Source organism: Gekko japonicus, unplaced genomic scaffold (genome assembly GCF_001447785.1).
Source record: "Gekko japonicus isolate JY-2015 unplaced genomic scaffold, Gekko_japonicus_V1.1 scaffold3345, whole genome shotgun sequence".
Classification (NCBI taxonomy): Eukaryota; Metazoa; Chordata; class Lepidosauria; order Squamata; family Gekkonidae; genus Gekko; species Gekko japonicus.
This window is the reverse complement of record NW_015176548.1, coordinates 128707-144035: the sequence shown is the minus strand read 5'-3', so window position 1 is coordinate 144035 and position 15329 is coordinate 128707. Positions and strand designations below refer to the sequence as shown.

The window sequence follows — 15329 nt, the reverse complement described above, 5'->3', positions numbered from 1 at the left end:
TTTTTTCCCCCTTTTAACCCCAAACCCCCCCCCCCCCGTTCCACAGGGCCTGGTCGGAAGTCTGGGTCAAAGCAAATTGCTCTGTCCTCAGCCTTTGGGGGGGGGGTCCTGCTTTCCCATCTTAAGAGCTGCTTAACAGGATAACCTCCATTGCTGTGCAAGTTCGGCGGCTGGTGATGCCCAGCCTCCCCACCTGTCGGTGTGCGGACTACCAACAGTTGGGTAGGGGAACAGCTGGGCTTCAGGTAGGGTTGCCAGCCTCCAGGTGGGTCCTGGAGAGCTCCCGCTTTTACAACTGATCTCCAGCTGACAGAGATCAGCTCCCCTGGAGAAACAGGCGGCTGCTTAGAAAGGTGCACTCCATGCCGTTGTACCCTGCTGAGGCCCCTCCCCTCCCCAAACCTCGCCCTCTCCCGGATCCACCCCCAAAATCTCCAGGTATTTCCCAACCCAGACTTGGCAACCCTAGTTTCAGCTGCCCTTCCCCTGGGAGAAACGTTTTACAGATAAAAACAGGAACAATTTCATATTTCTCATATCTGATCTTGCGAGCCGAAGATCTCAATCGGTGGAGTGTTTCCCTTCCCTGCATGCACGCTTTAAAAAAGATAAATAAGTTCTGCATATCTCCATGTATTTCTTTCACCTTTGCCTGGCGGTCACATGGAAAGACCCATATTTATTTTATTGATTCGTATAGTATGTTTTTAACCCGCCTGTCTTCCAGGGAGCTTAAGGCAGTGAACGTTGTTCATTCATCTTCCATTTTATGCTCACAACAACCCTGTGAGGTAGGTTAGGCTGACAGAGAGTGACTGGCAGAAAGTCAACACATAGGCGTAATCTTCGTGGGGGCGGCGGGGCTTCAGCCCCTGCCGAAATTTTCAGGAAAGTGCTCAGCCTCCCCCGAGAGCCACCCTTGCTCCTAGCACAGCAATGCCTCTGGCCCAGCCCCAGCCCTCCCCGGGAAATTGGAAAGTCTACACCCTTGAGTCAACATGTGAGCTTCTGTGGCGGAGTGGGGATTTGAACCCGGGTCTCCTAGCTCCTAGTCCAACCCTCTAACCACCACACCACACCAAAATGATACCAGATGTCAGTCATCTACAGATGTTCATTATCACGGATGATCAAGTGTCAGCCGCCCACTTTCACATTTTGCAGCCATAAAGGACTAGAAAGTTTAAAAAAGCAAAAAACTTAGTAAATAACATGTTCTTATTCTCTACCAGTGTGGTGTAGTGTGGTGGTAAGAGTGCTGGACTATGATCTGGAAGAGCCAGGTTCGAATCCCCACTCTGCCGTGGAACCGTGCTGGGCACCTTTTGGCCACTCACATACTCTCAGCCTAGCCTAGCCTACCTCCTGGGGTTGTTGTGAGGCTAAAAGAAAGGAGAGGGGAACTCTGTTGACCCCCTTTGTGTTCTGATTGTGGGGAAAGGTGAGGTATCAATGAACAAAGTAAGTAAATAAATTTGTGGCTGTGTTGTAGAGGCTGGTTTGCACAGCATCCTGGTCTTTTAGATATATAGGGTTGCTAGGGTTGGGAAATTCCTAGAGAGTTTGAGGGTGGAGTGTTTGGAGAGTGGGGTTTGGGAAGGGGAGGCTCCTAAGTTGGGTATAATGCCGTAGGGTCACATGAAGCTGCCTTATACCAAATCAGACCTCTGGTCCGTCAAAGTAAGTATTGTCTACTCAGACTGGCAGCAGCTCTCCAAGGTCTCGGTTTGGTGTAGTGGTTAGAAGCGTGGACTCTAATGTGGGAGAACCGAGTTTGATTCCCCACTCCTCCACATGCAGCTGCTGGTGTGATCTTGGGTCAGTCACAAGTTCTTTCAAAGCTGTTCTCTCAAGGGCGGTTCTCGAGAGAGCTCTCTCAGCCCCACCTGAAGTCTCTCCCCCACACACATACCCCTAATAAGGGATAGTTTGCAATGCTGGAATGCAAGGTTAGAGAAAGGACTGCAGTGTAGTCCCTTGTGTGGTATGAGAACATAGCACAGAGCCAGTTCGGTGTAGTGGTTAAGTGTGCAGACTCTAATCTGGGAGAACCGGATTTGATTCCCCACTCCTCCACATGCAACTGCTGGCGTGACCTTGGGCAAGCCATAGTTCTGTCAGAGGTGTTCTTGAAAAAGAGCAGTTTTTGTCAGAGCTCTCTCAGCCCCGCCTACCTCACAGGGTGCCTGTTGTGGGGAAGGGAAGGGAAAGGAGTTTGTAAGCCGCTCTGAGACTCCCTTGGGAAGTGAAAGGCGGGGTATAAATCCAATCTCTTCTTCTTCTTCCCTGATCCTTTTGGCTGGTGGTGCCAGGGATTGAACCTGGGACCTTCTGCATGCAAAGCAGATGCTCAACTGCCTGAGCCATGGCCCCTCCCCCACCTCCCAAAGCAGCCATTTTCTCCAGGGGAACGGATCTCTGTAGCCTGAAGATGGGTTGTAATTCCAGGAGATCTCCAGCCACCACCTGGAGGCTGGCAACCCTGTGTGTACACACAGGGACACAAGAGGCTGTCTTGTCCATTGAGCCCAGTGCTGTATGTGCAGGGGGGGTATTGGAGATTCGGGTTTGTTTTATACTTATATTAATTAGCAGAATCAGCGGAGTATAAATGAGTCAGAGTCCATGGTAGTTTAAAATATAAAAAGTTTACTACAACCTAACATGGGTAAGGGTATACGGGATGAAAAATAACAAAGAGCTTTATTTCTACATCCTCACATCTAGATAGCTGACTTAGGTCTAATGGAGTCAGAACGAGACTGGAGCTTCTTCTTGCTCTCGGACAAAGGGTCATAAAATGCTAAATAGTAGCCACTCTATCTTCCAATCAAAACAACAAACTAGGTCTGAATCTGGCGGGCTTTGTAGCTCTCTAAACAGATAGGATACAAACAAACATGTGATTCAGTACACAGTATTAACCCAGTAAATACTAGATAGAAGTGTTCTAACTTGTAACATCCAACAGGGGGGGAACCCTGCTTTTTCATGTCATCCTTGACCTTTCTCTCTCCCCCACGCACATTTCTTCTGAGATTAAGACTGCAATCTAAAACACACTGAGTAGGGTGTAAATCCCATTGAATTTCTGTGGGATTCAGTTATGTGCAAACATGCTTCGGCAGGCCCTGGGTGGGTGAACCTAATCTGCCCCTTCTGGAAACACAACTCTTATGTCTTTCTAGTTTAAGTGGCTGATATCTCCGCTGTTTGCTCTGCATTATCGGGAAACCCCAAGATTTGCTTTCAGCCTCTTTTTTCTTGACTGCCATTTCTTACAGGTGCCATGAAAGGGCGGCTTAATGATCTACTGCCACCATGGAAAGATACCCTTTTTTTTTCTCCCTGACCTTACAGGTGGTCTGCCATGTTGTCAGCCGGTGGTGGGTCTTCCCTATGTTGGTCAGACAAATATCCCTTTTTGAAAAGGTCATTACTGGATGTACAACATTTGGGGAAGGGATAGGACTTTCTCTTTTTGTTAGCATCAAGCCAGGGCCTCAAAAAGAACGAAAACCTCGATCCTGCCATTGAACCGCCTTCTGTTGAATCAGACGCAATGGTCAGCAAAGGAGTACCTGCTACAAAACGAGCCCTGTTTGAACAGGTCATTACTGGATGTACAACATTTGGAGAAGGGATAGGACTTTCTCTTTTTTTAGCATCAAGCCACGGCCTCAAAAAGAACGAAAATCTAGATCCTGCCACTGAACCACCTTCTGTTGAATCAGACGCAATGGTCAGTCAAGGTTAGTATTCCCTACTCGGACTGGCGGCAGCTCTCTAGGGTCTCGAGCAGAGGTTCTTCCCAGGACTTTTTTTGTAGAAAAAGCCCAGCAGGAACTCATTAGCATATTAGGCCACACCCCTGATAGCACAGCTCATTAGCACATTAGGCCACACCCCTGTGTTAGCAGAAGTGTGGTCATCCAGCCACACCCACCTTTTGCTTCTTATTCTGTTTACCTTGTTTGTTGTCAAAACCCAGGGCTTTTTATGTAGCAGGAACTCCTTTGCATGTTAGGCCACACACCCCTAATGTAGCCAATCCTAATGAGTCTCTGCAGTTGGGTGTGGCCTGTTATGCTAATGAGCTCCTGCTGGGCGTGGCCAACTCAGGAGCCAGCCGGAACGCCGTTCCTGTGCGTTCCTGCCCAAAAATAGCCCTGGTTCTTCCCATGAACTCTTTCCTGATCCTTTTAGCTGGAGGTGTCAGGGATTGAACCCGGGACCTTCTGCGTGCCAAGCAGATGCTCTGCTGCTGAGCACACAAAGCTTCCAGACTGGTTGGTCTATAAAGATCCATATTGTCTGCTCTGACTGGCAGCAGCTCTCCAGGGTCTCCAATTCAGGCCCTTCTCTTCCCTTGCTACCCGATCGTTTTAACTGGGGATGCCGGGGATTGAACCTGGGGCCTTCGGCACGCAAAGTGGGATGCTCTACCACTGAGCCACGGGGGCCCCATCCCAGCCATAAGCAGCCTCGAGCTAATTAAGAAGCGGACGCTGGCTCCTTGTACCACCCCCTTCCTGAGTGAGCTTCTTTTGGCCGCAGTCCGCAGCCGCTGGCTGCCCCTCTTGCCGGCGACCGCCTAAGAGCATTCCACCTGCCTCGCCGGCTGCCAACTGCTGGGGTCACCCAGAGGTAACCACAGGGCAGAAGCCTCCGTGCGCCAGCGTTCCACAGCAGGGATTAACCGCCTCGCTGGTCTGCTGCCCTCGACAATTTTCTGGTCAGTAACTTTTTGAAAAGGAGAGTGTGTCTAGTGTGGGAGGAAGAGAGGGGGGGGGCGGGCAGGGAAGGGGCGATGTGGAAGAGGAAAAGAAGGAGGCTGGCTGACGTCCAGGGTGGGAAGCTATCTTCTCCGTAAAGTCCGGTCCCAGACATAGATTTAGGTTTCCCCCCCATGACTGTGCACGCTTTTACTTTCCAGAACCCTTCTAAAGGGCTCAGCGTGCAGCAAGTTAGATGGGTCGCAGACACAGGGATGGTGCGGGGTTGTTTTCTGTGGCCCCAGAAGGTCGGACCAGAACCAACGAGTTGAAATTAAGTCAAAGGCGTTTTCGGTTAAACATTAGGAGGAACTTCCTGAGAGTTCGAGCAGTTCCTCAGTGGAACAGGCTTCCTCGGGAGGTGGTGGGCTCTCCTTCTTGGGAGGTTTTTAATGAGAGGTTAGATGGCCATCAGACAGCAATGCTGATTCTGTGAACTTAGGCAGATCAGGAGAAGGGAGGGCAGGCAGGGTTGTGTCAGGGCTTAGTTCTTGGGGCCCTTTCTTACACGCCCAGGGAAATGCTGATCGCCACTGTGGGGTCAGGGAGCAATTTTCCTCCAGGCCAGTTTGGCCAGGGATCCTGGAGGTTTGGTGCAGTGGTTTAGAGCGGATTCTAATCTGGGAGAACCAGGTTTGATTCCTCACTCCTCCACATGCAGCTGCTGGTGTGACCTTGGGTCAGCCACAAGTTCTCTCTGAGCTGTTCTCTCAAGAGCAGTGCTCTCAGAGCTCTCTCAGCCCCACCTACCTCACAAGGGTGTCTCTTGTGGGGAGGGGAAGGGAAAGGAGTTTGTAAGCCTCTCTGAGACTCTGAGTGAAGGGTGGGGTATAAATCCAATCTCTTCCTCCTTCTCCTCCTCTTCTATTTGCCCTCTTCTGAGCATAGAGCAGGGGTCACTGGGGGGCGTGGGGGGAGGTATTTGTGAATTTCCTGCATTGTACAGGGGGTCGGACTAGATGACCCTAGAGAACCCTTCCAACTCTATGATCCAACAGCAGTGTTTCCCAACCTGTGGATCGGGACCCAGAAGTGGGTCGCGAAGCCTCTGAAAGTGGGTTGTGGGCCCTCCCTCCCTAGTGGCTGCCCCTTTCCTTTCTGCTGCTCTCTCTTGTAGGTAAGATCTGGCCCTGGAAACAGAATCTGAGGGGCATTAGAGGGACGAATGGAGAAGGAGAGAGGGTGGTCGGAGCCGAGGCTGGAATGTGGTGTCCGTACAGCAAGGCAGTGCATGTTGGACTGCACTTGCTCGTGTGGTTGGTTTCTCAAAATGGGATGCTGAATTAGAAAATGGAATGCCAAACTCGATGAGTGCCAAGGTCACTGTTTGCCTATGGCACCCCAAGAAAAACTTGGTCTAGGCCTGAATGGGTCACCGTACCAAGTAAATTTGGGCTTGTGGGTCACACCGTACCAAAAAGGTTGGGAACAGCTGCTCTATGACATAGTGAACCCCCCTCCCTTTCTCCACTGCTGTCCACAGGCCAGAAACCCTTGTGCTGAAAATAGGCTTCCCCCCACTCCTGTTATTTATTTGATATGTTATATCCCATATTCCTCAGCCAATCTGGCTCCGAAGTTGGCTAAGAAGACACAAAATACATAGTTAAGGCAAACAAGGGAAAATGCAAGCATTAAGAGTGGCTGGCGAAAGCCTTTTTAAGAGCTCACACTCCCCATCGCAGTGTCCCAAGGGCAGCAGAAAGAATCGAAATGGATTCTGTAACATCCAAAAAGCCAAAGAAGTTAGAAAAAGTGCAAGAGCGAATAACAGTCTGGCACCGAAACGATTACAGGAAATGAAAAGGAAAGGGAAGTGCCCATATGTAAGGACTAGTGGTTTCCCCTTTTAAAAAACATGCTTTAAACACACATGAAGCTGCCTCGTACTGAAGCAGGCCTTTGGTCCATCAAAGTCAGTATTGTCTACACAGACGAGCTGCGTCTCTCCAGGGTCTCAGGCAAAGGTCTTTCACATCACTTGTTGCTTGGTCCTTTTTCACTGGAGATGGGAGGGATTGAACCTGGGACCTTCTGCATATCAAGCAGAGGCTTTCCCATCGAGCTGCAGCCCCTCCCTAAAACACTGCTTATTTAGCCAAATGCCTGGGGAGAAAATGGTATGCCTTGATCATAAAAGGCTCATTCCAGGTGAGAGCTAGAGGAGATGGCATTCCAAAGCCAGGGCACCACAACAGAGAAGGCCCTGTTCTTTGTTCCTAAACTTCGGAATATGTGGCAGCATTGGGTACTCAATTGATGGGTACGTTTGTATGAAATCTTAGCAATCACTATGGTAGTTTTAGGCCTGATTTTCTTAGTTACTCTGAAGGAGGGTAACAGTGCAATCCTAAACACAGGCCCCGGTCACACGGACCGGATATCGCGGGGGGGTGGCTGTTTGCCCCGGAGCGAACTACCGCGTGGCAGCTGGATCAAACATCCTGCCCGATGTCCCGCCGACATCCCGTGGTTGGGGGGAGGTGCCGATCATACCTCACTCCTGCGGTGCGGCAAAGAAGTGGCGCCGCAGGGGTTGTGTTGTGTTTTTTAACCCAAGTGTTCACATGCGCCGTTGGGTGCTTCTGCGCACCCATGGAGACTTGACCCAAAAAAACACTTTTCATGACGGGACATGGGCGGACGCCGGATGACACGAGCTAACACCAGAAACGTGATCTGACGCCTGCCCTTGCCCCGCAGTTTCCGGAAACTAGTACCTCGGAGGTACTAGTTTTTACAGCGCATCTTCGGAGTGAAGCCTCGGGTGAGCCACGGGAGCTCTACGCTTCCCAGATGTGGCGGTGAGATCGCGCCCAGAAAATCCACCTATCTTCCGTCTCTCTAGCGTGCCTAATGCTCCGTGTGACCGGGGCAACAGTTAGGTAAAGGTAAAGGTTTCCCTTGCTTGAAAGCCAGTCGAATCCGACTCTAGGGATGCAGTGCTCATCTCCGTTTCCAAGCTGAAGAGCCAGCGCTGTCCAAAGACATTTCCGTGGTCATGTGGCCAGCATGACTAGATGCCGAGGCTCACAGAACGCTGTTACCTTCCCACCGAAGCGGTACCTGTTTATCTACTTGCAATTTCTTACTTTCAAACTGCTAGGTTAGCAGGAGCTGGGACCAGAGACGAGAGTTCACTCCATCATGCGGCACTCGGGTCTCGAACTGCTGAACTATCGACTTTCCGGTCTGCAGTTCAGCGTCTTAACCACTTATCCATGGAAGCCAGTGGGCTTAGGAGGGTGTAAATTCTGCTTAGGACTGCACCGTAACAGGGCAATTCTACAAACACTTTCCTGGATGCAAGCCCCGCTGAATAGACATGACTCGGATTCTGAGTCGACCTGCTTAGCATTGCTCTTGCAGCCGTCACCAGGGGAACTTGTCATCTTGGTAGTATGAAAGCTGCGCCTACGTGAAAAGAAAACGAGAGCAGGGAATGGCCTCTCTCCCAAGGCTTCTGGCCGGTGTAGTTTGCAATACTATTGGTTCGAACTGTTCCTTTGTTGTTAGCTGCCTGAGCAAATATTATCCAGAGGAGTGGAGGGAGGGAGGGTTAACTTGAATACAGGTGAAGAGTGGCCTTGCATGTGTGAATAGGCCTTGAGTGGAAGTTCACCCTAGTGGCTACCAGTGTTCCCTCTAAGCTGAGTGAGCGTGAGCTAGCTCACAGGTTTTTTTAGCCTCCGGCTCACACCTTTTTGTCTTAGCTCAGGGAGGATGGCTCCAGACTGCAATGTTCCGTCTAAGCTATGGAGTCTTGTGAGCAAAAATTCTACCTTGTGAGCTACTGGCATTAAAGTGGTGAGCGATTTGGCTGCTGCATAACTTAGTTTGCTCTGGAGCCCTCCTTCCCGAGCGAAGACAAAAAATGTGTGAGACGGAGGCTAAAAAACTGTGAGCTAGCTCACACTAACTCAGCCTAGAGGGAACACTGCTCCAGAGCAAACTAATTCACACAGTAGCCAAATCACTCGCTCACAACTTTAATGCCAGTAGCTCACAAAGTAGAATTTTTACTCACAAGACTCCACAGCTTAGAGGGAACACTGTTGGCTACCTCCAACGTGAAACATCTCTGCCAGATTTGATCTGCCCACTCAGAAGCATCAGAATGATCCCAGTTGCTCTCCATCTCCTCCTTTCTTTGCTTGCATTTTTGGGCTGCCTCATGGACAATCTCCCGCCAGGCTCTCCTGTCTTCCGCCGTCCTCCGAAGTTGGCTCAATTTCATGTTCGTTGCATCGCTGACACTGTCTAACCATCTCATCCTTTGCCGTCCCCGTCTTCTTTGGCCTTCAATCTTTCCCAGCATCAGGGTCTTCTCTAGTGAGTGCTCCCTTCTCATTTGGTGGCCAAAGTATTTGAGCTTCATTTTCATTATCTGGCCTTCCAGGGAACAGTCAGGGTTGATTTCTTTTAGGATTGACTGATTTGATCTTTTTGCAGTCCAAGGGACTCTCAAGAGTCTTCTCCAGCACCATAGTTCAAAAGAATCTATTCTTCGGCGCTCGGCCTTCCTTATAGTCCAGCTCTCGCAGCCATACATGACTACTGGGAATACCATTGCTTTGACCATGCGGACTTTTGTTGGCAGGGTGATGTCTCTACTTTTTATCATGCTGTTGAGGTTCGCCATCGCTTTCCTCCCAAGGAGCAGGCGTCTTTTAATTTCATGGCTGCTGTCACAGTCTGCGGTGATCTGGGATCCCAGGAACGTGAAGTCTTTCACTACTTCCACGACTTCCCCTTCTATTTGCCAAGGAGTGATGGGGCCGGATGCCATGATCTTTGTTTTTTTTATGTTGAGCTGCAAGCCCACTACTCCTTAAACATCTTAAATAAATTAGAATACAGCCAAACTCTCTTCCTGTACAGCCAAGGCCTTCTCTGGAGTGGTCAATGGCTAATATATTCGTACTTATTGAAGATGGTCCACACAGCACTCCTTAAATACAATTCAATATTCTAGAGTACAGCCAAGCCCTCTTCCTGTACAGCCAAGGTCCTGTGTGGACCATATTGAAGAAGTATGAATATATTAGTCACTGACCACTTCAGAGAACACCTGTATTCTAATTTTGTATTTGTGATTTCGTATCAAACTTGCTTTCACTGTGTTACCATTATATATTTATACAGCTACTTCCCATGGTGGCTGCCAAGCTTCTCAGAAAGTGGGTGGGGCCATTGTAAGGCAGGGCTTGTGATTGGCTGCCCTTATTCAAATGACGGGTTTTCCACTGGAGGGTCAGGAGGATTGGTAAGCACCTTTGCTTTGCTTAGTTAGCCTGTGGTTCTGTTTGCCCTTCAGGATTTCCTTCTTCCCAGGAGGTGTGAGTAGGGAGATATTCCACTTGGCTCCGCCTCCCATGGAAGCCATTTTGGGCTTGGCATCGCCTTCAGTGGCAGCCATTTTGGGGTTGGGGTGGCACTTATCACCCCCTCTCAAAATTCCAAAGGTGCTCAGGAGCACCAAAAGGTTGGGGACCCCTCCTCTAGGATGCGAGTGTTCACTTATATGTTTATGTATTTCCCAGTGTTGGTTTTAGGACTCACAGAATCCCATAGGTTTGTGCAGAGGCCCAAGCCTGCCTTCTATCTCCCCCACTCCAAACAAGGGCTGCTGCCCCTGCTCTGTATACATGTTCAGTTTTGTGGAACAGTGTATGACCGCAGTATTCCTTCTGTCAAGCACATATGAAATGGCACACTAAACAGCAATTGAAGATACATCCTCAAGGGGGGGGGGAGCAAAAAGGAATTCTAAAGAGAGGAGCAGAAAAAGAGAGCCATTTAAGTGTAGTGCTTAGTGGGTTAGACTAGGATCTGGGAAACCCTGTTTTGAAAAAAAAAACACCTCTGTCATGGAAGCTTGCTGGGCGACCTTGGGCCAGTCACATGCTCTCAGCCTAAGCTACCTCACAGGGTTGTTGTGAGGATGAAATGGAGGAGAGGAGACCGATGTAAGCTGCTTTGGGTCTTCATTGAGGGAAAAGGCTGGGTATAACTGAAGTAAATAAATAAACAAATAATGCTTAACTGCAAGTAATCAGAGAGATGACAAGCCAGAGCTGGGGAATTCACTCATCCTAAGCCCTAGTGAAAAATCAGTTCTATTAGTCTGGTGTAAGAGATCAGATAAATGCTAATGTACGCCATGGAAATAGAAGGAAATATATATGGGGGTTTCATTAAGCAGGATTCAGGCTGCAAATTGGAACGAAAAGTGACCTTTCATTGAGGAAAAGAATAACAGCAGGGAGAAAATATAAGAACATATAATTTTGTTCATTTCCTTCCAATTGCTTGTTTCCGTTTGCCTTTTAGTGGAACCGGGGGGGTAAAAGTGCCCCCAGCATCTCCAGAGAGAGTATGCACTGCAATTTACCAAACATTATAATGAAGAGGGAGTGAAGCACCACAGGACAATTGATTTGTTGAGGCTGAGGGATAAGCTGATTGTAGAAGATTGCAAACCAAGTTTTTCCACTACTGTTCTGGGTCAGTTTGACCCCACTTTTTGGTTAGACAGGGACATGATTGCTTGCATTATGGGAATTCAGTGGAACTTCTTTATATCATAACAAAAGAGCCAGTTTGATGTAGTGGTTAGGAGTGCGAATTCTAATCTGGGAGAACTGGGTTTGATTCCCCATGCCTCCACATGCAGCTGCTGGTGTGACCTTGGGTCAGTTACAAGTTCTTTCAGAGCTATGTTGGCGAAGGCTTCCATGGCCAGACTTCATTAGTTGTTGTAGATTATCTGGGCTGTATGGCCATGGTCTTGGCATTGTAATACCTGACATTTTTCCAGCAGCTGTGACTGGCATCCTCAGAGGTATAACACAAAAAGATGGAGTACTCACATTGACACAGAGAGTACTCCATTTTTCTGTTTTATACCTCTGAGGATGCCAGTCACAGCTGCTGGCAAAACATCAGGTACCACAATGCCAAGACCACATAAAGAGCTGTGGGAAGGGGTGTTTGCACACAAGGATTTTTAAAATGTCTTTGTTGATGCTAAGAAGCTATGGGTCAGGTTAGTACCTGGATGGGAGATGTTCTGGGACCTCTCTTGTATACTACCTTGGGTTCCCAGAAAAATAGACCACATAAACAACCCACACAACTTCTGCCAGCCTCCCTAACTATAAAGAATTGTCTTGTTGTAGGTTATCCTGTGGGGTCGAACTGAGAAGTGCCTGAAGGAGACTACAGAGGAGATCCGGGTGATGGGCACGGAGTGCTATTACTTCATCTGTGATGTGGGGAATCGGGAGGAAGTCTACCAGCAGGCCAAAGCCGTCCGTGAAAAGGTGGGTGGAAATCCAAGACCTTTCCTCTTTCAGCATGGACTACTTAGAAGAGGATCTGCCAACCCTTTGATGAGGTTGAGTCCGAAAGGCAGGGGTTAGAGGGAACCTGGTTGCATATTTTTATCATATATTGGAAAAGGGGGTCAGAGCCAGTTCCCTTTTGGATTGGGTCAGTGGGTCACCATGGTCAATCAGTTTAAACCAGTGCGCATCTGAAGACTAGAACTGCTTTCTGTCAACACAGGAGTAGTCTCAGGGTGTCATTGGGCAGCCTCAGAGGGCCTACCAATGTGCAATAGCAGCAATTGTCATGGCCCCTCTTTCTATGTATCTACATGGTGGCAGCGGTGGGATTAGGTTTCCTTGGAAAGGCTGTGCCTTCTGGAATGATTGGGCTGGTTTGCTTGTATTGTGGGGATTCAGTGGATGTATACCTTCACAAACCATGGTTTCTCCTCTTCTATTGTTCCTGCTATACTAGATGTATGGCAATGTTCCGTCTTTGCTTACCTACTTGAGGAGATAGCGATGGCTACTAAGAGCAGCAGCTGCTGACCATAAACTGTGATTTTTCTAGCAGGAACAGATGCTTGTCTGCCCAGGCAGGTGAGCACAGACAACTAGGAGCAGGAGTTCACTTGTCTGCCTTCTCTGTCTGTGTCATGGCCCTGCCTGGGAGGGGCAGGAGCTAGACAACATCTAGCTGAGCTCCATCCCCACCCTGCAGCTTAGAGCCCGCTCCAAGGACCCATAATTAGCTCCTCAGATATAGGTTAAGGGTCAGAGAATTGCATCCAGAATGACACATGGCCCCGGCTAAGTGAAGCACAGCTAAAGAGATGCAAGGTGCAGTCTGTCAGGAATCCTGTGCTATCCTGTCAGGAATCCTATCCAATCCATCAAGAGTCCTGTCCGCTGGCGTCTTTACTCTAGTTGCTAAAATATGCCAGTTTTTAAAGTACTCAGCTTGGTTCCCGTTCCTAGAACTCCACACATGTACAGTGTGCGTATGGATTGCCCTGGATGCCTGCACCACTCCATTCATTGCCATGGGAAAAAAGAACACCAGTATTGCTATGATTCCACAGCCTCCTTTGAAACAGATGGGACACCTTGTCTGACACACTGGAACAGCTGCGTCCATAGGAAGATTGTGGGAGTAGGGGAGAACTTGGAGCACAGCTTGGTGAAAGGGGGCAACAAAATGAGGGGCAGTGTCGTGTAATGTTTAGCGTGCTGGATTAAGACTTGGGGGTGCAAGAGCAAATTGCCACTCTATTATGGAAGCTGGGTGGATGTCTGTGGGCCAATCTCACACTCTCAGCCTAACCTGTTTTGCAGGAAGATGGTTGCAAAGATAAAATGGAGGAAAGGAGAACCATGGGTGCTTGAGGCTCACCTGGCACCTGCTGTACTGTCTTTCAGGCATCGGGCCAAAACATTTCTTTTTACCCAATGAGTTTCATCTTCGCAGCTGTTTAATGGTTCCCTTCTGGTCTATTTGTGGATTTGTTTTAAGGCTTTCCATGTGGTTTAATGCCCCTGGCTTGTTTTTTAATGGCTTGTTTTATTTTTTACATTGATAACTTAGGATTTTTAAGAATGATTTTTGTAGTGTTCTTTGTATGATGCAGGACATGGGACAAGCAACATATCAATTCACTTAATAGATAAATTATAATGAAGTGTTCTGATTGAGCACCTATAAGGAAGAGCAAATGTATATATTTATTGATTTAATCTATACCCCCTGCTTTCTCTCCCATGAGAAACCTAAAGCATCTTAAGATGTTCTCCTGTATTCTGTCCTCACAAGAAGGTGAGGTAGACCAGACTGAGGGTTTGTGACTGGCCCAAGGTCACCCAGAAAGCTTCCATGGCACAGTAGGGATTCAAATCTGGGTCTCCCAGAGCGTAGTCCAACACTCTGACCACTATATCACACTGGCTAGATGCGCTAGATATACAGTTTGACAAAACAACAGATGTATTCACTGGGTTCTTGCTTTTTTCCCCAGGTGGGGGATATCACCATCCTTGTAAACAATGCGGCGGTTGTTCACGGCAGGAGTCTGATGGAGAGTGATGATGACGCCCTCCTAAAATCACAGCACATCAACACGCTGGGACAATTTTGGGTATGAAGCACTCCCCTCTTCTGTCTGCTCAAGTTTGGAAATGCCAGGGATGAATAACAGCCAGCCAGCAATTAGAGAAACATAGAGCTGGAAGGGACCTCCAGGGTCATCTTGTCCAAAACCTCCAAGATCCCTGGGCCAGTTTGGCCTGGAGGAAAATTCTTTCCTAACCCCAAACTGGCAATTAGCATTACCCTGGGCATGTGAGAAAGGACCACAAGAGCCAAGCACTGGCTCGTCCCTTCCCACCCTCCTTCTCATGATCTACCTAAATTCACAGAAACTGCATTGCTGTCAGATGTCCATCTAGCCTCTGCTTGTCTGCTGTGAGATGGAGCTACACTAAGGGAAGATGAGCCTGACAGGAAAACCTGACAGGAAAAACAAAGCTGGGGCAGAGGGAGGAGGAGGAGGTCGATCTGTTGATGGGAATATTCAACTCTGACCGACTCCCTCCTTCTAAACTGTCCTGTGAAATGCTCCTCATTTGGCTTTGCTGTGTGCTTTTTTGGCAGTAGAAAGGTCCAGGTTCAATCTGCGGCATCTCCAGTAAAAAAGATCTCAGCTCCCAGGTGTTAGAAGAAGAAAGGTTGGCTTTTATACCCCAGTTTCCTCTCCCTTAAGGAGTCTCAAAGTGGCATACAGTCACCTGCCCTTCCTCTCCCCACAACAGGTGCCTTGTGAGGCAGGTGGGGCTGAAAGAGTTCTGAAAGAACTGTGACTGGCCCAAGGTCACCCAGCAGACTTCGTGTGGGGAATCGGAATCACACCCAGTTCTTTCTTCACCAAAATCCTTTTTAAAATGTTTAAAAGTTCAGGAGTTTTCAGTATACAGATTGAAAAAATCATTTCCTCCTTGAGAGTTCCGGCACCTCTTTCCCACCCCAAAAAAGACCTGAAGGGATCTATCCAGGGGTCATTTCATAGAAAAAGCTGCAGGAGCTCATTAGCATACCTAATAAGCATATGCCATGCCCCCTGACATCACCGGAAGTGATGTCAGAAGGGGAAGCAAAGGGGGGGAGGCATCTTCAAAAGCCTCCCCTTCTGTTCCCCAGCTGGCCTGCCAAGGCAGGTTGGGGGGGGGAGTG

At 48.7% G+C, this 15329-nt stretch overlaps 1 protein-coding gene across 1 annotated transcript in view; it reads left to right on the top strand.

The window, feature by feature from the left end:
* DHRS3 (dehydrogenase/reductase (SDR family) member 3) overlaps positions 1 to 15329 on the top strand; it is a 29039-nt gene that overhangs the window by 8097 nt on the left and 5613 nt on the right. Inside the window, exons 2-3 of the mRNA XM_015427469.1 lie at positions 11957 to 12100; positions 14119 to 14238. Coding sequence (XP_015282955.1) covers positions 11957 to 12100; positions 14119 to 14238 — 264 coding nt within the window. The remainder of the gene's footprint in view (positions 1 to 11956; positions 12101 to 14118; positions 14239 to 15329) is intronic.